Raw genomic sequence first — 25,314 nt, forward strand, 5'->3', positions numbered from 1 at the left:
CTTAATTAATGATTAAATGCGCGCGATAAGTGGTTTATGGTAAGTGATTCAATGGTGTATTGTCTACAGGAACTAATTCGTAACAGTAATTTGTAGTACAGTCGACCCCCCCTATAACACTATTGATTTTTCCGTTTTATATGAATTCCACGTTGTACGAGTCACTTAGATTTTACAAATACGTGTGCTGGGCTGTGAACGGCTCACGTATTTGTAAAATCTAAGTGACTCGTACAACGTGGAATTCATATAAAACGGAATTATCAACAGTGTTATAGGGGGGTTCTACTTGTACGTGGTTTATAGTAATCAATGGCAAGAAGTCTGTAATAAATGGCTTGTTTAGACTTCTTCATAGACTATAGGCCTCTTGTCATGTGTAGCGGGTTACTATAGTAACTAATTTATGATCTTTAGTAACTAATTTATTGAAACTGACCTATAGTAAGTAATTTACAGGAACCAATTCATTTCATCTAGCAGGAACTAACTAATTCGTGGCAATAAGACTATAGTAAGCAGCCTGTAATTCTTGGCAAACAGATATAGTAAGTAATTCATTAAAAACAGCTTATAAGAACTAATTTATTAGTCTGCAGTAATTACATGTAGGCCTAATTCATTACAAGTAACCCTACAATAACTAATTCATAGCCAATAGTTTATGGAAACAATGGTGGGAAATAGTCTTTAATAGGTAATTTGTGGAAAGTATTAATGTCATAAATTAGTCAGCAGCTAATTCACGGCAAGTAATTCATGGCAAATAATGTACAGTATCTAATTTATAGTAATGTATATATTCTATAGTAAATTTTGTAAATGTTGTAACTGTAACTACCTGTTTGCCTGTTTTGTGTTAATTGCTACTGCTACACGGAGCTTTTTAAATGTGAAACCCGGGCTAAATGTCCTTCTGAAACTCCTGTATAAGTATTGTTTACTATCTGTACATATATAAAAGGCACATTTGGCATTTTATATAGCTTACGAATTGTATAATCGACCCTACCAATGACTTTAGTAACATACAAGTGCATAATTCCACAACGTAGAGTTACATAAAACTCATAGGTTAATAAAAAGTGCACTAAGATAGCTGACATATCAGGTATATAGACACGTAACTGTTACGTAGATGCATAATAAATTAAATTAAGTTAGGCCTAACAATACATATAGCCTACATAATAAGGCAGTGTACAGTACGTAATGTATATAGGGATGTATAATAGAAGAATAGCCATATAAAGTTACATTGAGACATGACAGATACGTATACATAATAGCTAGGTATATAGGGATACATATTAGAAGAGCAACAGTATACACAGCGGTACATATAACAGATACATATATATAATAGCTATGTATAAGGATGCATAATGGAAGCGTAACAATATATATAGACAGAAAATACGTACATATACAGCGGTACGTAAGAGAAACCAATAACAGATACACAAGTAACACGCACAGAAAAGCAGATATAAAACAGATACGTAAAAACACAGAGATACACAGCAGATACATAGATTAATAAGGTAGAAACATCCAGAATTTTTTCGCAGGTTACACGTAACACAATTTAACGACCACAATAAAAAAAAGCGCAAGAAATATAATTGAGTAAAGGTATCAACATAAAAATTTCCACAAAGATTATTTCTCATACTTTAGTAAAAAAAAAGTCGGGAGTATAGTAAATATCTCGATGATAGCAGTGATTCCAGGTTGTGGTGAGGAAAACTTTATCTTACTAGCATCTGGCCAGTTCTACTAATTCCATCGTTTTAACAACTTTAACGTTAAGCAGGCAGGGCTTCTGGTTCTCATCGCATCGCACCAAATTTAATATCCTTACTGCACTACATACTATCTGGTTGATGACTGAGACCTGTTATCAAAATCCCATTGGAAGAAATGCCATCAGCGCAAAGAGGAATATAACAAGGAAATGCAATTAAGTAAGTATGATCTATAGTAAGTGGTTGTTACGATGCGCTTGGCCATTTGCCGGTCAATGGAGATCCCGTTTACGAGGGCGTAACTCAACGTAATTTGCATCGTTACCAAAACAAAACAGGTATTAACAACTCTTCATTGATTTATAATTAGTTATATTTCCTATTGGATTAACTTATAATTTATTCTCAAAGTTTGAAATTTGTTATAGAAGCTGTTAAAATCTTTATTGATGCTTCTTTTTAATGTTAGCATCTCTCTTTCTCTCTCTCCTCCTCCTCCTCCTCCTCTTCTTCTTCTTCTTGTGATAAATCCGCATCTGTTTCTTTAGTGGTTTTTATACAGAGGTTTTTTTCGAGTTTACAGATAAATTTTTACTAAAATTTCGATTGAATTTACTACCTTTACACGTGGATTTGATAAGAAACCATCCCTTAAAATGATGCTTATTTATTTCTTATTGATGCATCGTGTTAATATTTGATGGTGGAAGGCATCTCTCTCCTCTTCTTCTTGCGATAAATCCGCATCAATTTCTTTAGTAGTTTCTTATACAGAGGATTTCTCTATTATAGAGGTAAGTTTTTACTAAAATTTCGATTGAATTTATTACTTTTACACGTGGAATTAATATGAAACTCTCTCGTATAAGATTTTTTTTATTATTTATTTTGTGATAAATAATAATTTTCCTGGATAAATACTCATCTTTCTTCTTTTTAGAAGTTTAGAGTGTTTTAATAAAGATTTTCGTGATTTTGGATGCGTACATTTGTTTAAATTTCATCAAAATTTATCTCAAATACATCACTTTAAGAAATAAAAGTAACAAGAGCATCATCTTATTAACAGGATTGCTAGTTTATGGTCTTGAGATGTAAATTTATGAGAGATGAATAGAGGTTTTTAATAAATTAAAATATTTAAAAGATATGGAGACGTTTTATTCATATTTTAAAACTGTTTTAAATCATTTTCTATAATAAAATTACTTTAAAAGCTGTTAAAATCTTCTAACATGCTATTTTTTTATGTTGTAGTGTATATGTAAATAGTAAAAGATACAAAAGGTTTTCGTTAATTTAGACAATTTTCTCTTCTTTAAAATAGAGTTTAACTAATTTCTAAACTATAAATGTTATAGTATTAATTATAGAAACTGTTAAAATTGTTATAGATTTAGTTTATTTTCCGTTGAAAATATAGAGAGAATCTCTGTAATTGTAAGATAATTCGCATCTTTTTCTATAAAAGTTTAGAAATATATTTTTTTTAATATAAATTCTCCAATTTTAGAAGTGTAAATTTGCTTAAATTTTATTAAAATTTGGTTTAAATGTACTATTATAAGAGGTAAAAGTAACAAGAATGCCTCTCTCGAGAGGATGTTGATTTACTTTAGATGTAGAATTATGAGGGATTTTGATAATTTAAAAGTATCTTTTCCTTCAGAATTATAGTTAAAGATTTAAAAAATTATAAATATTTTAATATTCTTTTTATAAATATTTATAACTAGTTTTTTATGTTAAAGATATTAAAATTATCTTTCTACTCCTCTTAATAAATCCGCATCATTTTTTTAGAGGTATTTTGGATTTTTACAGAGGTTTCCCCTCTTGTTATAGATATAAAGTTACTTAAATTTACTAAAATCTCGTTTAAATTTGCCAATTTTAGAGGTAAATCAACCAGAAAGAGATGTTCATCTCTTAAGAGGATGCTGATTTATCTTGAGATCTGTCAAAGATGCGGAGATGATTTTGATAGTTTAACTATTTTTTGTATCATTAAGTCAGAAATTTTAAAAATTTATATCTTAAAAATAATTTAAAAAATTAAATTTGTAATTATTTAATTTTTTTTATATAATTTAAAATAAATTTATCAAGTTTCTCTCTTCATAAAGTATCCTTATTACCTTAAATCACAGAAAAATGTTCTTAAAGCTAGAAAAGTTTAATTTTAAAAATAAAATAAACTGTTTTAACAGTTTAAAAAAAGTTTAATGTTTTTATTGAAATTATTTTTTTCTAATTTTGAAGATTAATTGAAACCATACAAGCGCCATTCTCTAATCATCCCTCATCCTTCCCTCATCCTTATGGAAGAGCATCTATAGAATAGTTGATGTAAAGATGATCAAATTCCCTTAATTATATAACTTTTTCATATAAATTCGCACTAAATTTAAATTCTAAACACTTTTAAGCTTTAAAAAAACCTAAATTTATATAGTTTTCTTTATTTTAAAGTATAAATTACACAATATTTCGATGAACTCTTATAGGCTATCAATGGGTATAGACTTATTTCTAAGCTTGTTTTAGACGTTCTAAAGAATTTATTCTGATAATTATCCGCTTATTATATAAATTAAATAGTGTAAAATTTAGTAGTAACATTTATTTTTAGTTAAATTTAGTTAAATGATGAGTAGAAGCTAATTTTAGACCACTATTTTCTAGCTAAATTTGGTAGTGGAGAGAGTCTTAATAAGAGGTTTTTTTTTTCAAAATTTATCTTATTAAAAACTATGAAAACATCTGGTAGATATTATATTAACATAATTTTAAATGATTTTCTGTTACTTTACATCTGACAAGTTTGCAAGGTTAAGATGTTTATAAGGAACATTTAAAGATAAACAAAATATATCCTTTCGGAAATATTATGTTACATTTAATCCATTAAATTAAAAAAAATATGTTCATCAGAAACGATATTTTAATAATTTCAATGGATTAAATATAATTTTATATAATTTCCTACTATTTAAATTTATAAAAATATCAAATTTTTACGAATTAAACGAAGAAATAATCATAGCCCCTGAATGGCATCTTCCTCTTATAAAAATGCAAAGAAGTCTAAAGGAGAAGCCGAACATTTTCTACATTAAAATTTTAAAAAATTTAATTTAAAAATAATTAATTAATTATATTATATTTAAAGTAAAAAGACGTATCACCCTACATCTATGAATTATAATGACAGCAAATTTTGTGGTTTTGTACGCTCCTTTCTTTAGAAATCTTGATAAGAACGAAGCAACCCCTACAGGGATAATGACAAATGACAATGATTTTTACCTTCTTTAGTGGGCAGGAAATTTTTATTTAAACACATCTGTCGACCACTCTTTCTATAATAGGTCCTACTAGTTAATTGAATCAAGTTAGAGTACTTAAAGTCAACCCCAGTAGTGTCGTAACAATCATATTAAGAGTAGGAGTGCAAATCTGGTCCCAGAAGCAGTCAACTGAATGAATATGGATGACTTTTATCAGTTATATCTGTTGCAATGTGCTTTGGAGATCGGACGAATGAAGATGAAGAGATAACGTGATGCGGGATGAACACACGCGCGTGTATACAACAGCGTGACTCAAGCGTAACATCCTCCTCCTCTCTTCCTCCTCCTTTCTCTATAATCTTTAAATCTATGTAAACAAATTGATTTTTTTAAACTAATTGTGTAATTTTCTTCTTGTTTAATGGTTATTTTTTTTTAAATAAATAATTAAAAGCATTTTCAAATTCATTTTTTAAAGCCAAAATGTCTTTAAAAGGTATAGATGTGTGCCGGTTGTGTGTGGAAATTTATACTTATTTTTTGGAATTGGCGAAGAGTTAAGCTGATAAATATTGGTAATAAATATATTAAAAATTTATTATTTTAATGTAAAATGGTGTTAGGCCTTTCTTAATTTTATAAATACGTAGTTAAAAATCTAGAAAGACGTGTTAAGTGCTTGTGTTGAAGTGAAGTGTGGCTATATAGATCTAGTTATGGATCTATATGTGATATTATGAGAGAAGAATTGAGTAGAGCTTATAAGAGCTTCAAAAAGTAGGATTTATAAGTTTCTGGAGTGAGGATTATGATAATAATTTCCAAATTTAAGAAAACGAATTCACGAGGAGCAAACCTGATTTACATTTTCAAGCTGTGAAAAGGAAGGAGTTTCATTTACATGAGCCAGAAAGGAGCTACATTTACAAAGAGCAAGAAAGGAGCTACATTTACAAGAGCCAGAATGGAGCTACATTTACAAGGAGCAAGTAAGGAGCTACATTTACAAGGAGCAAGAAAGGAGCTACATTTACAAGGAGCAAGGAAGAGGCTACATTTACAAGGAACAAGGAAGGAGCTACATTTACAAGGAGCAAGGAAGGAGCTACATTTACAAGAGCCAGAATGGAGCTACATTTACAAGGAGCAAGTAAGGAGCTACATTTACAAGGAGCAAGAAAGGAGCTACATTTACAAGGAGCAAGGAAGAGGCTACATTTACAAGGAACAAGGAAGGAGCTACATTTACAAGGAGCAAGGAAGGAGCTACATTTACNATGAATAACAAATTAGTGATACTTTAGAATTATTGTAATTTAATTCAAATGTATGAAAACATTAATTATTTGTATAGTACAGTCTTCCTATTAAATATTTCATAATATTTTTAAAATTAAAGTTGGTTTCATGCGTTCATAAATTGGCCGTTTCGCCATAACATTTGGAACAACGTACATGTTTTGACAGTAGTTGATGTAGACATTTTACATCTGTGAAAACAGATGTTTAAATAACAACAACTTAATATGCATTTTGCATTAGTGCGTTTTAAAATTACTTTTAGGAAAATATTTGAAAATTGCAATAAATTTTATGGAATTTGTTTTCGAAAAATTGTTGACAAAAGTTGTTCAAAATTTATTTCGAGTTTTCGATAATAATTTTATTAACACTGAATATATTTGAATCTGCAATGCTAAACTTTTTGACATTCTTGCAAAAAATTTCAAAATATACACTGAGGAGTCAAAACATTAAAACCACTTGTGTGATATGTAAGTGCAGTGGAACCCCGTTTATCCGGCTCAAACAGGACCAGCCCAATCTGAAAAATTCGTTAACGACATAAATAATACAGTTTAGATGTACTGTATATTATATTTTATTTATTGCACATTATATATATGCTTATTTTTTCAGCAATATTAACAGTATAAAGCAAAAGACATATCTACATACAGTATCAGTTCGTTGTTTTCTATCAGCTGGTACAGTACACGTAGGCCTACATAAGTTACCTGAAAATTTGGATGGGGTAGAATTTCTCTTTAGAATGTTTTTCAACGTCAACAAATAATTAGCGCTCCATAGGGACACAACAGGTCGAATTCAATAACTGAAGTTGTTGAAATATTTGTACTGTATTTAATTTTGTTAACAAAATCCTACAGAAAGGCTAAAATTGTTTAAAGTCCTATAAATAAGGCACAAAAATTAATTATATTTACTAAATTTCACCACCAAAACCCTTCAATAACATGGTTTTTAGAGGCTCAAAAAAAGCGGTAAAATCAGTCTCCAGAAGGATAAAACTATTAAAAAATTGAATGATAATCGTTAAAATCCCACAGGCAAAGGAGCGCAAATTAAATTGATTAAATTATATCAATAAAAATCCAGAGAAAAGGTACTTTAAAACTGAAAATACACCCAAAAAAAAGTGCTGAAAGTATGCAAATTTAAGGGGTGGGTTGTATTTAAGTATTTGATAAGGTTATAGAGTGGGGCAGGCAGTAGTAGGACTATAGAGGACAATTGTCGACCAGGCGTGTCCGCATCGTGATGATGAAGGATCATTAGTGAAAGGAACTGGAATTACAGGTAGTGAGTGTATGTTGGAAACGACACGACACTATCCGTCTGATCGCACGTCTTAGCTAATTAAAGTGAAGAATTTCGGTGCCAGACAAGCAATATTTCCATCCACCATGGCGACTAACACTGTCCCTCGATCTGTGGAGGGTCCTTCTGTGATTTATGACGTCGACAAGGCTTTTAAAGTTTTTCGAAGGAAATTCTAACAATTCCTGTCAAAATAGAATAAAATTTCTATAGGAAATTCATAGAAATTTCACGTTTTTTCTTCGAATATTCCGTGAAATTTCGCGGTTAATTAATGTTTAATTAGATACTTTACATCTGTAATCGAACAATTTCTGCTCTGTTTTCTTGATACTTTTTCATGAAATTTATACAGAAAGTTGATAAAAATTTCGCGTTTTTTCTTCCAATATTTCGTGATTAATTCATATTTAATTAAGTACAGATGTACTGGAACAATGGTTGGAGTAGTTTCTTCTCTGTTTTCTTGATACTTTCCCATGAAATTTTTACAGAAAATAATGAAAATTTTACGTTTTTGAATCGAATATTTCATGAAATTTCATAACTGATAAGTTATAATTAATATTTGCTTCATCTTAATTAAGTAAACACGTCGTTTTTGTCGTTGTCTTAATGATACTTTACCTCGAATTTCATTGAAATTTGTATAAAAAATTAATAAAAATTTCACTTATTTCTTCGATTATTATATGAAATTTCATAATTAATCAATTATAATTAGAATTTAATTAAGTAAAGCAGAGTTAGAACAATAAATAAAGTAGTTTTTGCTCACTGTTTTCCTGATACTTCACCTGTTTAACCAGGAAATTACTTCTTTGTTTTAACCTTCTAAACTAGTTTTTTTTAAAAGGATTTAAATTAAGAAATTAGTTTTGATCCTATTTAGGACTTAAATAGGAAACAATTTCAAGTGGATCAGTAGTTGTTGTTGTGTAATTATGTCCTACATCTCCGTGTGAAGTTGGTCAAAGTGTGTAGGGGTGTAAGCACGTTATATAGGTGGAATAAACTTTCAAACGTTTTATATGCGTGAAGAAATAATAAATTTACTTCTATATTGTGCGTAATTTCTTCATAATTTCCTAAATTTTGATTCCTGTATAATGATCGTCAATAAAAGTGAAGAGGTGACGAGAATCTACACATATATAAATGATGAAAATAATCGCATAAATTCGTTTATAAAGCTAATTTAATCGTTAATAAATTGCCAAATTTATAAAATTTCTAAAGTTTAGAAGGTTTAAATTTAAATTAATTAAGTTATAAGTCCAAGATTAGGTTGTAAATTTCTAAATTTGAACTTTGAACTTCCAAACTATCGTCAGATTTAAGTGTCATTTATGGCTTAAAGAAAGCATTAAAGAATTTAATTTTTGAATGATTTTAATCAGAAAATATATAATTAAAGGCGAGTTTGGAGAAAGTGAAGATGTTTAACCCCTTTTTTCGTGTTATGGGTGGCCTAAAAAGCGGAATTTTGAGGAGAAAAAAAGCGAAAAAAATCTAAAGTTTGGGAGTAAAAAGAGTGGAAAAAACTAAATTTTGAGGCTAAAAAGAAAGGAAAAAACCGTTAAAAAAGTCGAAGAAGAAAGAAAGAAGCCATTAAAAGCGATCTTACTCGACAAATCTTTATAAAATAAAACAGAAATTCCGAATAAAACGGAAGAAAAATCTGATAAAATTCAACTTTTCTCCCATTGCATTTTATACGTTCAGCCAACTATAACGACTTTCGATTAACTTTCATTCGAAAACAACAATTTCCAACCTTAAATTTCTTCGAAAGTATTCATCGCTTGGTTTGCTCCTACCCCCCTCTTCGCCTCTCCCTTCCCCCCTCTAATGTCATTTACTCGTTTCGACCCCCGTTTTCCCCGATATAACGTCATCAATTAGCGCTGAAAAATCCTAAAGATCGTGGACGAGGGAATATTTGAATGGGGTGAGATGCTTGGCGCCAGTAGGACCCAGTTAAGGGGCAGTGGACATCTTCTACAATTTGACCACCGTTGACAGTACGTTGACAGAATGATCACGTCGCCCATCTAATGACATGTCTGTCGTCTTGGTTGTAAGTCGATCCGACTTGGATTTCAGGAATTCTGAGAATGACAGACTTAAATTCACCCAATGACTCCTCTTTGTTAACTGTTGAGTAATCTGACATCAGTTGTTACTTTTGTATCCTCTCCACCACTAACACTTGGTAAATACTTCCTACGTTTTTCCATGTTTTCGTGCAGGGAAGAGGATCTAGTTTAATTCCTGCAGGGATTTTTTGGGGATTTTTTTTTTCTAAGAAATCACCTAAAATGTTAAGTTTAGAGATATGTTTAAATGTAAACACTTTGTGGTCTCTTCATAGAAAACAGGAGTTTTCTCTACTAAATAAATGTTTATTGACTGTTTGTGTAGGAAAATAAGGCTGTATTTTAATTTCTGCAGGGATTTTTTGGGGGTTTTTTTCTAAGAAATCGCCTAAAAAGTTGAGTTTAGAGACGTGTTTAAATGTAAACACTTCGTGGTTTCTTTATAGAAAACAGGAGTTTTCCTTACTATTATTACCTAAATTACTATGGATTGACTATTTGTGTAGGTAAATAAGGCTCTATTTTAATTTCTGCAAGGATTTTTTTGGGGGTTTTCTAAAAAAAACATCTAAAAATTAAGCTTACAAGCGTGTTCGACTGAAAATACTTCGTGGTTCCTTCGTAGAAAACAGCAGTTTTTCTTCGTAAATTACTGTTAATTGACTGTTTGTGTATGGAAATGAGGGTCTAATTTAAATTCTAAAGTAAATTTTTAAAGATATTTTTAAAAAATTATCTAAAAAATTAAGTTTAGAAGTAATTAACTGTAGATATTTTTAGAAAATAACTGGCTAAAATATTATAAAAATCGATAGCATTCGCTTAATTTTAGGCGGGTGAAGCGAGTGTTGCTCATCGAATAATCAAATCAAGCCTCTATAAAACTCTAAGGCCTCTAAAAATGCAAAAAATCTAATAAAACACACACACAGATGGATATTTTTTCTTAAATTTCAATGATAAATCTTCAAAAGTATAAAAATTTAGGGGGATAAATCGAAGGCCTGCACTGATCTTTAGGCCACTTTATTAAAGCAATTTTTAGAATCTAAAAATACTCAAAAATTCAATAAATATTTAAAAAATTCAAGTGCAATTTTATTTTTTAATTCTTGAATTTTTAAAAATTTTAAATCTGTGCATTTTTCAATAAATTTTATTAGATTAANTTCCGTGTTATTGAGCCGTGTACTGAGCCACCATTGGTTGATGGAAGCGTATAGTATAGATATTTTTTTTTTTATATATACATATAATATATTAGAAAGGACTCACCTATAGAAAGAGTTAATCGAGTGCGAGAAAAACCAAGTTGTAAAAAGAGTTCGTTGACCGTTCGTATGTCTGTTTATCAAGAAATCGTTTGATGCCGCTTATTACACGGAATTATTCGCCATGTATATTATATTTTCGACTTAGTTAGACAGAGTAACTATAGTTCTTTGCTGACGTAACAGCTGTATCTAATTATGAAGAAACACGAGATTGAACATAAAAATGTCGGCGTAACACGTCAAAAAAATCCCATATACACACTTGTATACACTAACTCTTCTTACTTCTTTGTAGCAGCCGCCGAACCCTTTTTTTTTTATATTCTAAAAAATATTTAATTTTTTTTTATTTATTTTTCCTCCTGTTTTTCTTTAAATTAAATTTTGGATAATATCGATTTTTTGGAATTTATTATATTTATTTATTTTTTTATTTTNTAATTTTTTTTTATTTATTTTTCCTCCTGTTTTTCTTTAAATTAAATTTTGGATAATATCGATTTTTTGGAATTTATTATATTTATTTATTTTTTTATTTTTGGATAATGGAGGTTAAGTATCACCTCCCCCCCTTGTTATCAAGGAGGCCTTAAAAGGGGTTGAGTGTCCACTTAAAAATTCTTTGATTTTGAATTTTCTCAAAAAATACAAGATGTTTTGGGCAATTTGCGTGTGTGTTTTCTTAATCAGTGACTCAAAAATTACACGAGTTTTCAGTGTATATTTTAAATCTGTGACTAAAAAATTCCACGTTTTATGCTACACTAGAGTGTGTTTTTTAAACCACAGCTTCTAAAAATGTCAAATAGCTCACGAAATACCCTCTATTTAGTTTATTTAAATGCATTTTTTGAATCTGTGACCATCAAATTTCCCAAAAAATCTACGTTCTATGGCACACTTTAGTATGCTTTTTGAACTACAGCCTCCCAAAAGTTAAAATAGCTCAAAAATATCTTCTATTTAACTAATTTGAAGGTATTTTTTTGAATCTGTTACTACAAAAACACCAAATTTCTCAAATAAACTACGTTCTGTACCATACTTGAGTGTGTTTTTTGAATCTATGACTAAAATTCCACGAAAAAATACACTTCTGCGGCATACTTTAGCATGTTTTTTTTGAACCAAGCCTCCAAAAAACTGTCAGATAACTCAAAAAATACACGAATTGTCATTTATTTGAGTGTATTTTTTGAATCGGCGACTACAAAACCATCGAATTTCTCAAAAAAATCCACGTTCTAAAGCACACTTGAGTGTGTTTTTTAGAAATTGGACTCCTTGTCTTTGAGCTGATTTGGGATTGCTTTTTTTGGAATTTATGAATATATATTAGTATCTTTGTTTACATTATACCTTCCCTAACATATAAGACGTGTAAATATAATATAAATAAGGTTAAAGTATTATGTACTTGTGTTATAACTCACTTAAAGAACTTTAAGAGCCAATAAGTTTGATGCTTCATTTGACTTCAACGAGCGATGAAGTGCATCACTTAAACAGTCAAACTCCTGTATTTAACAAGGAATATCATTAATTTGTCACTTTTATAATGTAAAATTAACGTTAAAAATGTTAATTAAAACGTTTTTTTTTTAAAATTAATTTAAATTAATTTTTCTATCTTAATTAAAATGGACTTCATCCTTCTTATCACTTAACTCATCTCTTCTACGCAAACTGTGATTTAAAAAGGGTAAAAAAGAAAACAAAAAATGGCGATAAAATCAGTTTAATTGCGTTTAATTTTAATTAGAGTTAAACGTAATTAACTAGCAAATTGTAATTTTTATTTTCTCGTAAGCTTTATCTATAACTTTCCTTACAAAATTTGTAATTTCTCACAAAAGAATTTCATCTTTCCTATCAATTTGCATACAAAGCTTTGTTGTCAAACGTTATTTAATATGATTTAATCTTAATTAAAGCAAATTGAATTTAATTTTAATTAGTATTTAGCTAGATTGTACAAAATGTGTTTGTAATTTTTCGTACATTTAATGTAATTCTGTAACGAAGATAGTTCTATTGTGTATTGTAGCAAAAATGACTTTTTAATGGTGTTTAATCTCATTTTAACTTAAACAGCATTAAGGCAAATCTTAAAAAACATCATATTAATACGCGATTTATTCATAATTTTCCTTCTTATTTGTATAATTTCCCTGTAAAGATAAATCTCACCTTCCTTATAACTTTGCATCAAACTGTGATTAAAAGTACTATTTAACATTATTTAATTACAATTAAAGTTAAACAGCATTAAATAAACCCTAAAAATCACCATTATAACCATTTTAACGCCCGATTTATTCATAATTTTCCTTATTATTTATGCAATATCTACATAAGGTATGCTTTAGTTTACTCAAAACTATGATTAAAATACTATTTAATTGCAATTAAAGTTAAACAGCATTAAATAAACCCAAAAAAATCATCATTTGAAGCATTTTAACACGCGATTGATTTATAATTTTCTCATAAATTGATACAATTTCCCAACAAAGATAAGCTTCGCCCACAAATTGTGATTAAAAACACTAGTTAGTATTATTTAATCATAATTAAAATTAAACAAAATTAAACTCTACCCAATCACAAACGATAATTTATTAAATTCGTGGCCATTTAATATTACTAATCATTGAATTATTTCCAATAAAAGCAACCATGTTAGGCATTCCAGGCACGACATACCATTTGTTATTATCAATATAATGAATGGGTAGGCATTTCCGTGTTATTGAGCCGTGTACTGAGCCACCATTGGTCGATGGAAGGAGCCAATGAGAGATGAAACGACCCCCCTCACGTGACGAGAAAACCAGTTTTTGAAAATTTAAAAGTAGAAAATGTGTGAAACAATAGTTTTTATCTTCACGAAAAGGCGGAAGGAATAAGAATAAAAAACACAAGAAAAAAGAAAAAAAGAAAACACGTAAATTTCAAACTGGATAGCCAATTATATCGAAGCTATTGTCATTTTCTTTCCTAGTAAATTGTTAGGTAATTATGGCAAAGTAAAGTCTAGTAAGCAATTTATCTTGTTGTAGGTACAAGAGGTCACATTGTTTTATAAATCTAAGCTCCCCTCCCGCGTGTTACATTCTCTTAAATTCGTTTCTATTGGCTGTCTGAGATGTGAATAAATTACTCCAATGTATCTGCCTCTGTTCGTCTCCTGAAAAAAATATTTTGGGTTTAAAATAGGTGAAGTAATTGCTCCTGTTCTTTAATATAGAGCAACTAAAAATAGAGGGTTTAGATGAAAGGGCGATAGGAACTTAAGGGATAGGGAGTGGAACGTGTAAAAATAGGGAAAGATCATGTAAAATGTTGGTATAAGTTAGAAATAGGGGGTACAGAACTTAAAATAGGTACAAAGATGGGAATAGAACACTTAAAATAAGGGCAGGAGTAGGAATAGAACGCTTTAAATAAAGGCAGAAGTGAGAATAGAATATTTGAAAATAAAAGCAGGAATAGAAAAGAACACTTAAAGGAAGGATAGGGATAGAACACTTAAAATAAAGATAGGAGTAGGAATAAAGCCTTAAAACAAAATCATGAGAGGAATAGAACTTAAAAGAAGGACACGAGTAGGAAAAGGACACTTAAAATATGAATAAGGATAGAGCATTGAAATTAGATTCAAGATTCGGCTCTTTTAATCTAAATTTTAGGAATATCTATCGATATTTGTTCTTTAAAATTGGTGTAAAATGGGTCAATAGATTCTCTAGGTTTTCAGTATGAAATGCTTATAAACGGCACAAAAATTTAAACTAAATTTCAAAGGATTAATAAATTTGTGGACAAATAAGTTAAATATAACTTAATTTATCCTTTAAAAATATATTTAATAGTGATTTAAATTATAATTGTCGTAAATGGACAACGTGAATAGTCATAAATTGCATGGATTTTTCAAAAATTTGACTACTTAGGGATTTAAATCCTCCTTAAAATAATCTACCAAGTGTTTTTTTTTCGTGTGTGTTGGAGTTTTTAGATGTTAGTTTCAAACTACGAATTGACTGAAGTCGTTGGCCTTTCAACTATCGACATAACTTATCTTCATGTTGACATAAGAGTGGGAATAGTTGTTGTCATCATGCTCTTATTTAGAGCTAAATAGTGAAAAATTATATAAAAAAAAATCACATGCCAATACTAAAAAATCGACGTAGAAAGCAGGAAAGAACGAAGAAGGCACTTAACATCATCCCGAAATTAGAACAATATCTATTATCATCGACAAGAAAATGTGCATAATGGCAAGTTTATTTTGAACCCGGATAACGGATTATCACACCACTTAAACAATTTTCGTGACAGTCAAATTTAATTGCACTTATAAGAATTATGAGACTAGAAAGTAGATAAGGAGACACAAAAATGGGATGTGGACGAAACGATCGAGAGCTGTATATACATTATGTATTGGGAGTTAAGAATAACAGAGGGACGATAACCTTCAATACAACTTGGTCACACAACAAGTACACAGACAATAACTCAAACACTCATCTGGGTTGATTTAATGTCTGCCATTACTTTACTATCTATGTGAGCGACGTAAAGGCTCCAGACCTGTTTCCTACTCTTACTTAGTTCAACACTATGGGGAGGATCGTCTTACATATGCGGCGTCTTTTGTCTTGACGCCTCCTTCGATGGACTCATCTACCTCCTCCCTTGATACCCGAGATGCTCCTACTTCGTTTGTTACGATAAGAAATCCTCTGAGACGAAGGGATAACTCTAACGGATATACTGTTTCCAAATAGTCTTTTAAAATTGTTTTGTTACCAAGATATGACTCATTGCAATTTCGAAAAAAATCTCAATTTTTCGTTAAGGCCAAGCCTCGTTTCATATTAATTATGTTATTTGATAAAAGGAAAATCTAAAAATAGTTGGGGTGGTTGAAAATTCCCATTAGTTTATCATTGCTCCTTTGATAAAAACGGCCCTCCCTCCTCTTATACAGTTTAAATCGATTTTTTTTTTACAAGAACAACAACTTCTAGCCAACATTTGAAATAATTATAAATTAAATCAGTTGTGGCTTTCGTTTTAGAGTTAAATTTTGTATTTTTTGAAGGCAAAACTTGATTTAAATAATAATAATAATAATAAAACTAAGCCTCTTATTCTATAACGAAGCGTAAGATAAAAAAAAATTTAATTATTAGATTTTTAAAAAATTCTTTTTAAAATGTAATTAATTTTAAAATTTTTAAAAATCAATTTTGTATTTAAATAGATGGAAATTTGTACTTTATAAAGGAATAAAAAGTAGTTTAATTCGCTTGTTATGCAGTGTAGACGAATTACAGGCGCTATTCGTAGTTATATATTTAATTTAATTTAAAATTTACATCTGGAAGAATTTAGAAAATGTATATTAAGTTAAAAACATAAAAATTACATTTAATACATATGTTTTTTTTTGTAAATTATGTATAAAATTTTCACGAGTTTCGCTATATTTTACACTTTATAAAAGCAGAATAGAGAAGACTTTCTTGCGTGTTTTTTAACTTAATCAAAGTTAAAAAAATTCAAAAAAATTCCTCCAGCTTTCATAAATCAATCTGTTAAAGTTTATATTAAGCTTGAAAACTTTTATAAATAGTATAAGAAGTCATATATCAATCAAGTAGAAACATATAAATTCATTTACGATGCCACACCAAATAGGAATCATTTTACGAAATTTGTTTATAGTTAATAATTGGTGGCTAGGTTGGCAACACGATACGATTTGGTATAAGAACTCCTCCTATGGAGAGGATAGTGAGTTAAAGAAGTTCTTATCAGTTAGATAGAGGACAGTAATTGCCTACTCTTTTTATACATGGCCAATGAGATTGGTCTCGTGAGGAAAGACTAGAGGTCCTGTAGATAAATTTGGCAGATGACAAATCAGGTCAATATTGTTCCTAGACAAGGATAACGTTCCCTGCTCCATTATACCGTTAAAATAACCCGACTGTATTTACTTTATTTATGATGCCTATGAATTAAGTTTTATGGAATATTATTAGTGACGTATCGTTTTACATTATTAGTTCTACATTTGTTTCGTTTTTGAAACTATTTTGACGTCAAGAAAAATAACAAATAAATAATAAAAATAAAGAAATGAAATTTACATTATTCTATAAATATAAAAATGTATATTTCATTATAAATCTATAAATAGAACAAATGTACATTTTATCACAGTTGTATTATCTAGAACAAATGTATATTTCATTATTTTTCTGTTATAAATGTGTTTTGTATAGTACAGTACATTCCATCATATTTCTATAGCCAAAGCTATAGGGAGTTGCCGTGGGCCCTATGTCACTCTTTCGGGCCCTCTACATCTTTTGACGTTTGTTTTTAAATTCACTACTTATACACTTGAAATTATATAAATTGATTTTTATTAATTCGTAATTAAAATCTAATTATACAGATTCCAGTCGAGGCCTCCCTTTCCTCCTAAGGGCCCTTTTATATAAAAATCTATATATTACACATTATTAAATTATGATATTAACGGTTAGTAATATTATCTGTAAATTTATAATATATTTATTAAAGGAATAAATAAAGAAAACTATCAAATTTTTGTTTTGTTTTGATATTTTTTTAAGATTTAATCTGAAAAATTAAAATTAAAAAAATATTTAACAATTAAAAATGAAAATACAGTATATTGTTTTATTGTTTAAAACATTTTACTGTATATGAGAAAGTTTAATTTTGAGTTATACAGATACAAAAGTAACCAAATATCTAATTTTATAAAGAGATTTTATTATTATTGAAGTAAATATTTTGTAGGTTATAGGTTATAGAACAGGTACTGTACAACTTTTGTAGGTTACAATAACAAAGAGCATTTACATGTGTACACTGTAAACAGGAAAGTATTAAAAAAAATCCTCTTAAAAGTAAGATGGCGTATAGAATAATCTGACAATATAACACTAGCTTATTATTTACACTTAAACTTTGCAGTAAAAACTAGAGCATTATATATATACACGTAAGTTGTAAACAGAGTAGTGTAAAGTTTTATAAAATCAATATTTTAAACAATAAATAAAAGTTTATATAATTTTATATATAATGTATGACACTGTTAAGCTAAATAAAGCATAATAGAATATATTCTTATAGCAAAAAAAAAGGCATTATATAAGTATATAACATCAACTGAACAATTGGAAAAATCATACAGTAAAATAATCAAAAAAGTGCTAAATTAATGTGTAAAAATTAAGAGAAAATACAACATAGATTTAAAAATCAATTACTTTATTTATTAATCTTTTACATTTTTTTTAAAAAAATTATCTTTGTTTAAATTAAGGAATGTGATTGGTTAATTTACTCAATAACAATACACGAAATTGAACATTAAAACATTTGTAACGCCATCTAACGAGTAAAGTAACTTTAGTAATCGTAGCGCCATCTGTTAGCAAATTTGATAACATTACTTTAAATTTATTTTTAAAATTTTAAAAATAAACAATACATTATTTTAAAAAAACAACTCGAAAAAACTTAAATAAAATTGTTTTTTGAGATATTAATTAAACTTTTATTAAAATTTTCTTGTATATCACATTTAGACTTCTTATTTTCCATCACGTTGTGAAGGTGCATAAGTGTAGAAAATAAAGAATATAAAGAACTTAAACCCTGTAAAAGTAAATATTTTTAATAAAAAAAAAACTATATAAATATTTAAATTAATTTATTAATATTTACTCTTAATACGAATTTCTTGACGATTACGGAACAGTTCCATAGTTTGACTCCTGATGGCATACCGCTGTACTTTTTCATTAAGATGAAAAACTAGAAAAAGAAAAAAAAAACAGAATAAAAATTAAATTACTTTTGGAAAAATAGGAAAAAAAATCAATTATAATTTCAAAAAGTTGACTGACTTTAAATTTGTTTTCAATTGTCTCCAAGTTAATGTCAAATTTCCAAAGTTCTGTGAAGCATCCTCTTGACTGTAGAAGAAGAAATATATTTTTTGTATATCTTTAAATATTAATTTATATTATTAAATTAAATATGTCTTTAATTAAAAATATTTACCATAGAAGCAATTTCTCCAGCATAAAATGATAACAATGCCAATTGAAAAATGTAAATGACACTCAAAGCGAAAACATGGAATCTCATTAAAAGGTTAATTTCCGAGAAACAAAATATATAAAAATGAAAACAAGTGAGACATATGAGTGCAACGTAAGATGATAAACTCACAAATCCTGTATTTTTATTTATATATTCTAAACATTCGCAAATTTTGATATGATTCATATGAATCATTTTGAAGAACTTGTAATCGATATCAGTTCTAGATTTTTTAAATAATTTAATATGTATAGAATAGAGATTTAGTGTGATCCACATACAAACTAGGATGCACGTTGCTACACCATATAATAAAATACCCCAAGCATGAATAATACCAGCAGCTACGATAAACAAGACTATAACGACAAATGAATATTCCATATCTTCACTTATGTAATCAAAACCCTTGTATGCAACCTGGCATGCAAATGTTATAGATAAAATGAAGTGAAAAATTAAAAAAATCATAAACATAATATCTACATAAGACGCCATTTTGAATCGGAGTTCATCGTCCATAGTGCCTAAGTCGAAATGCGTTAAATTTACGTATTTTCTCGTAAGCAGGATGGTGAGAAATGTTGCGTAAAATGAAGAGAATGTAAACAAGAGACAGAAGATAACATCTATGTTATCATCTCCATAAATATACAAAATCTTAGACCCTAGTACTTTAGTTTCTTCAAAACCGATAAAGTATACTATTGTACCTAATATTAACATGAAGTAAGGAGCTATCAGTATCACATTCTGATACATTCTGTAGTAAGGATCTATCAATGTTTCTTTAGAGGAACAGGGATATACAATTACAATTCCAAAGAACTTCAATATTTGAAAAAATGGATACAGATGGCAATAACAGCAAATTTCTTGAGTGCATTTCTCATTGATCATTACATCAATGAGAAATGCATCTGATACTTTATTTCTCTTCATCAATAAATTTCCCTTTAATTTATTGATCATTTCTCTGCTAAAAACACCTGGAAAATTTTAAAAAATAATATATTAATTAATTTAATATTCAAAAATCGAATATTGCGCTTAGTAAACCATTATCGTGCTTAAATATTACGTGATTAAGTTATATAATGAGAAAAGGAAGAAATAAATCTGTTAAATATTGACACAACTAATGAAAACTCTGGATCTTTGTTAAAGATTGTTTTCTTTATTGATCTCAGAGTATAAATTTCCTATACAGAATATGTCAGAAGGACGTTTTGCACATTTAATCATATATCCCATACGATGTATACTTAATCAAACAGATGTAACAACAGATGAGGGTGAAGAAATTTATAAATTAGAATTTGGAAAAAATCTCTGATTTTATATACTAAAGTGATATGTTCAGATCTATGTGCAGTATATATAAGGCTGGATTTACGTGTACTGAAGTCTCAAATTTAAAGCACAGAGAAAGTTCACTGAATAATTACAGATGAAACTTTCTCGATATTCATATAAGCTAGAATGTAAGGCCTTACGTCATAGCTTAGAAGCCTCACATATATATAAATCTATTCTTTATTTACATTGAATGAACTACAGTACGTTTTGGCTAATTGTTCTTTAAAAGTTTTAATATATTCATTTGTTTACAAACGCTTATATTAATTGTAACATTTAATGTTAAAATAATGTATTAATGTAATACCGTATACACTAACTTCTCACTGTTTGTGTGTAGTGTAATGTACTGTACATTAAATAGCTAATGTATTACAATAATCATTTAACTTTAGATCATGAACGAGATGTAAATTCGCTCCCTTCGATAACGTGCTAAATCTTCTGAATACTATTTAAAGTACCAAAATACATTCATGCTAATATGGTAATCTGTCAATGGGTACTTCCTGGATGGACCTTCTATGAGAAGCTGGTTCTATTTAGGTGTTAGACACGTGAAGAAAACCCAGAAAACTTTACATGGCCTGCCTATATGTTAGGCGCGAACCTCGTTCATTGGTGAGCCCTTCTACTGACTGGACTACTAACAGATTACCAACAGCACTACTGTTACTGAGAGATTATAAAAATACATTATAAAAATTCTCCAGTAAGTACTGCAGATAATCTTATTGGTGTACAAGTACTTAAGCTACTAACTGAAGTGTATACGATGTATATTCTAAGGCTTACTACGTTATAATTCTACTTAAAACCATCAATATTACATTAAAAAAATATAAAAAATTTAAATCTATAAACTTACTTTCAGACGAAATTTTTCAATCTTTCTTTATCAACTATAACGATGCTTATGCTACGTAATCTTTATCTATTAACAAGATTCATTATCGATTTTTAAATTGACTATTATTTAACCGATCGATATTATAAATAAAAAAATTTTAGAATAATTTTATAAAATATAAGAATAAACTTATAATAATTTTGATGCTTTATAATTATTATTAATAAAGTAATTTAAAAATAAAACTAACCTAAAATTCTAAAAAATTTAATTTATTTACTTTACACATTCTCAGATCAATTTACATGATTATAGTCTAATTTTTGCCTATTATTCTAAGAATTTCATATATTTAGTGTATGTATACAGTACAGTACAGTACATCAGAACATACATTTACAGTTAAACACTGTATGAAAGCACATACCTTAAATTGAGGAATGAGCTACACTAATGATATTAGTAGTAGTTGTAATATATTTGGAATGGCTTTACCACGGATCTGTAGATAATGGAGTACCCCAGAGAAAGAAAGTCCAGTCATACTATTAAATAATTTAGGCTACGTACAGTACCAAATAATACAAAAATATTTGAAATTTAATCGTTAAAAATTATATACGTATATAAAAAATATAATCAAATCGAATTTCATTATTTGGAACAATGGATAAGAGTCACCGAAAATAGCACAATGGCACAGCCACCCCTGGGCCTGCCTTAAGTCATCCTTACATTTATATTTTAAGTCTGCTTCATCCGTATAAAATATTTATATATGACTATAATCATACTTACCTCACTGTATACTTATGAGTACATATGGCACAAAAATCTTCATATAGCTCTTATAAATTATTCACATTGAAACTCGTATAGAGTCTTTCAAAATAGCGCATCCCGCAGTGTCAATAAATACTTGCGAACGGACAGAGTATTTTGATTAAAAACGACATTCTTATTTCCAAATGACGTGAATTCACGCTCTTATTCAAACTTGTGTATAGACCTCATTATTAGATATTGTTTGAGGTTCTTCAGTTTAGCGCCACACTCGATTTAGTGTCAATTTGAGACGAGTAAATGGTGATGCAATATCAAATTTTGACTATATTTTATATATTTATATTTAAAATATCCTTGAAAATCTTCATAAAATCTTCAAAACATGTCTAAAAATATTTTTACTGGAAGAATGGTTTTCTAAAAAAATGAGACGGATTTAACTAATTAATTAATAATTTTTTTAATGTAAGAAGCAAAATTTAGTGTTTAAATTCTTTTATAAAGTATAATTAATGATTTCTTAAGAAAATTATAAACTTAGATTTCCTAGAAAACTTTTCTTTAGTTGAGGTTAACCACGTTCAGATAAGGTAACAACACATAACTTGAGTGCATTTCTCATTGATCATTACATCAATGAGAAATGCATCTGATACTTTATTTCTCTTCATCAATAAATTTCCCTTTAATTTATTGATCATTTCTCTGCTAAAAACACCTGGAAAATTTTAAAAAATAATATATTAATTAATTTAATATTCAAAAATCGAATATTGCGCTTAGTAAACCAATATCGTGCTTAAATATTACGTGATTAAGTTATATAATGAGAAAAGGAAGANCGAAAGGAACCAAACTTCCATTGGTTCTTTTTTACCCTTCATTTGAACTGGTCCTCTGTATTGAAAATGAAATTCTGGATCGTGATTTTCAGATTGCTGCAAGCATCTGCATAATATAAGAACGTATATACATCATCAATTATATACAATTCCATAAATCTAAGATTCTTTTACCTGTAAGCATCTTCAGAGATATTAATCTTTCCTTGTTCACCTGTTGTTTCTGTTCTACTAGTTAGATTTACCGTGTTACCGAAGAGGCAATATCTTGGCATTCTTTTACCAATCACTCCTGTTACTACTTCTCCTGTATGAATCCCAATAGTGATTTTCTAATACAAGATATCGCATTAGAGTTTATTTAGATGAAATTCCAAAAAAATAAAAATAAAGCCTTACTATAGATTCTCCATCTTCAGTCCTGATATTTTTAGATAAATCCATAATGTCTAATGCCAAACGAGCAATACACTTCGCGTGTGTCTTGCAAGGTTCAGGTAATCCACTAACAGCCATGTATTTATCACCAACGGTTTCAACCTTAAAAAAAAAACATTATAGATTTTATATTCGAGAGTTAATTTTTAAAAAAATTAAGAAAAATATTAACTTACTTTATATACGTTAGGATTATTTTTAGGATCTGTAAGAACGTCAAAAGTTGTGTATATGTCATTCAGGAGCTTGACAATTTTCATTGCTCCTTTGGAATCTGAATTTTTAGAACAATACTGACTAAATCCAACGATGCCACTGAATAAAATAGTTACACCTTCGTATTTTTTAGCAGGAACAGGGCGATGATGACGCAATTCGTTAGCCACACTTGGTGGCAAAATCGAATATAAGAGCCTATAAAAAAATGCAAATTAGCCTCATTTTAATAATACACTTTAAACTCGCTCCCTACCTATCAGTTTTCTTCTTTTCATCTTCTAATTCTCTATATGTTTGTTGTAACTTATCAGTTAATATTTCTAAATTTTTTGTCAATTTATATTCAGCTTCAAACTGTTCCGATAACAGTACCAGATCTCTAGTAGCATCGTGTAATGGTATATCGCTCAGATACAATCCCCTTCTGTACAAATCATCCAAATTTAATACACTTGGTGAACAGAGAAATAAAATCAACTCCGTTTCTGATATGTAAAGCATTTGACCTTTGAGACGAATTCTGAAAATAATTTAAAATGTTACTGAATTAATATCAAATTTGTAAATTTTTTAGAACTCAATGTAACAATTACCTGGAATGCTCGTTTTCATTTTCCATTCCTTCCATGCATTTGGTGCGAAGGACAAAGATAGTGTTAATGTGTGATAGAATGGCATCGAAATTAAATTCCATGTGAGGTCTAACCATATCAAAAACATCTGTAACGAGGCAATTTGGTTGTGATAAGGCTGGTACAACACGAGCCACAGATGTTCCAGCTTGTTTAATAACCAAATTTCGATCGAACATTATATGAAAAGGAAAAGCACGACAGAAAGTTGCTGGACTTATTTTATTTTCTAAGGACATAGTTTCGAATTCTTCTAATTCTGGTTCAGCTGTACATTTTTTATCACCTTTTTCTATGATGGCAAACTGAACGTGATCGCAATCATCTTTTTTACTTTTTACTACCTCAACTTCTACATCAGTTTTATGTAATTTACTCGCAACAGCCTAAATATATAACGACAAAATATATTTTAAATAATTAAAATTTAATTAAATTTTATATAAATTACCTTTACGATTCCAATAACGATTGGTTCCAAGCCTTCTCTTTCTGAATAATAATGTAAAATCAATGTTCCGTCTTCTTGATTTTCTGTACAACGAAACGATGGTGCTCTCATTCCTGGATAAATCGTAGCTAAATGATCGTGTAACGCATCCAAATTTTGTAGAAAATCATGAGGAGTAGCTCCTAATACTTGTAGAATTTTATCATAACCCGATTCTTGACAAAAATCAAAAAACATCTTTCCAAATAATTCTAAAATATCTGCTGCAGGAATTTCTAAAATAAATTAAAAATATATATATAGTAACTGCTTTAGAAATCTAAAAACGAAATTTGATTAGAATTAACAATTTTTTTAAAGAATTTATTAGAAACATACGTAACACTTTCTCTGCTGCAGCAACAATATTATAAGTCATTTCGTCTTCGTAAATTAATCTTACTAAAAACTGTCCTTCCATCTCGATTTCTGCTTCTTTTCTAAAAAAAAGAAACAAAATTAAATAAAATTAAAAAATAATTAATTTAAAAAT

The 25,314-nt window shown here is 28.8% G+C and overlaps 1 protein-coding gene across 1 annotated transcript; it reads right to left on the minus strand.

Annotated features, from left to right (window-relative positions):
* Positions 1-18,690: 18,690 nt before the first annotated feature.
* LOC111617914 (guanylate cyclase soluble subunit beta-1-like) lies at positions 18,691-25,257 on the minus strand. The gene is made up of 12 exons (XM_023359319.1): positions 25,161-25,257; positions 24,783-25,057; positions 24,293-24,717; positions 23,953-24,219; positions 23,657-23,894; positions 23,442-23,582; positions 23,217-23,374; positions 23,011-23,148; positions 21,175-21,239; positions 19,919-20,194; positions 18,825-18,914; positions 18,691-18,755 (listed from the first exon to the last, which is right to left on the minus strand). The coding sequence occupies exons 1-12, from the start codon at positions 25,240-25,242 to the stop codon at positions 18,691-18,693; spliced, it is 2,220 nt and encodes a 739-aa protein (XP_023215087.1). The 5' UTR covers positions 25,243-25,257.
* Between the last annotated feature and the right edge of the window lie 57 nt (positions 25,258-25,314).

This window comes from Centruroides sculpturatus, unplaced genomic scaffold, assembly GCF_000671375.1.
Source record: "Centruroides sculpturatus isolate CEXI.00-Female unplaced genomic scaffold, Cexi_2.0 scaffold145, whole genome shotgun sequence".
NCBI lineage: Eukaryota > Metazoa > Arthropoda > Arachnida > Scorpiones > Buthidae > Centruroides > Centruroides sculpturatus.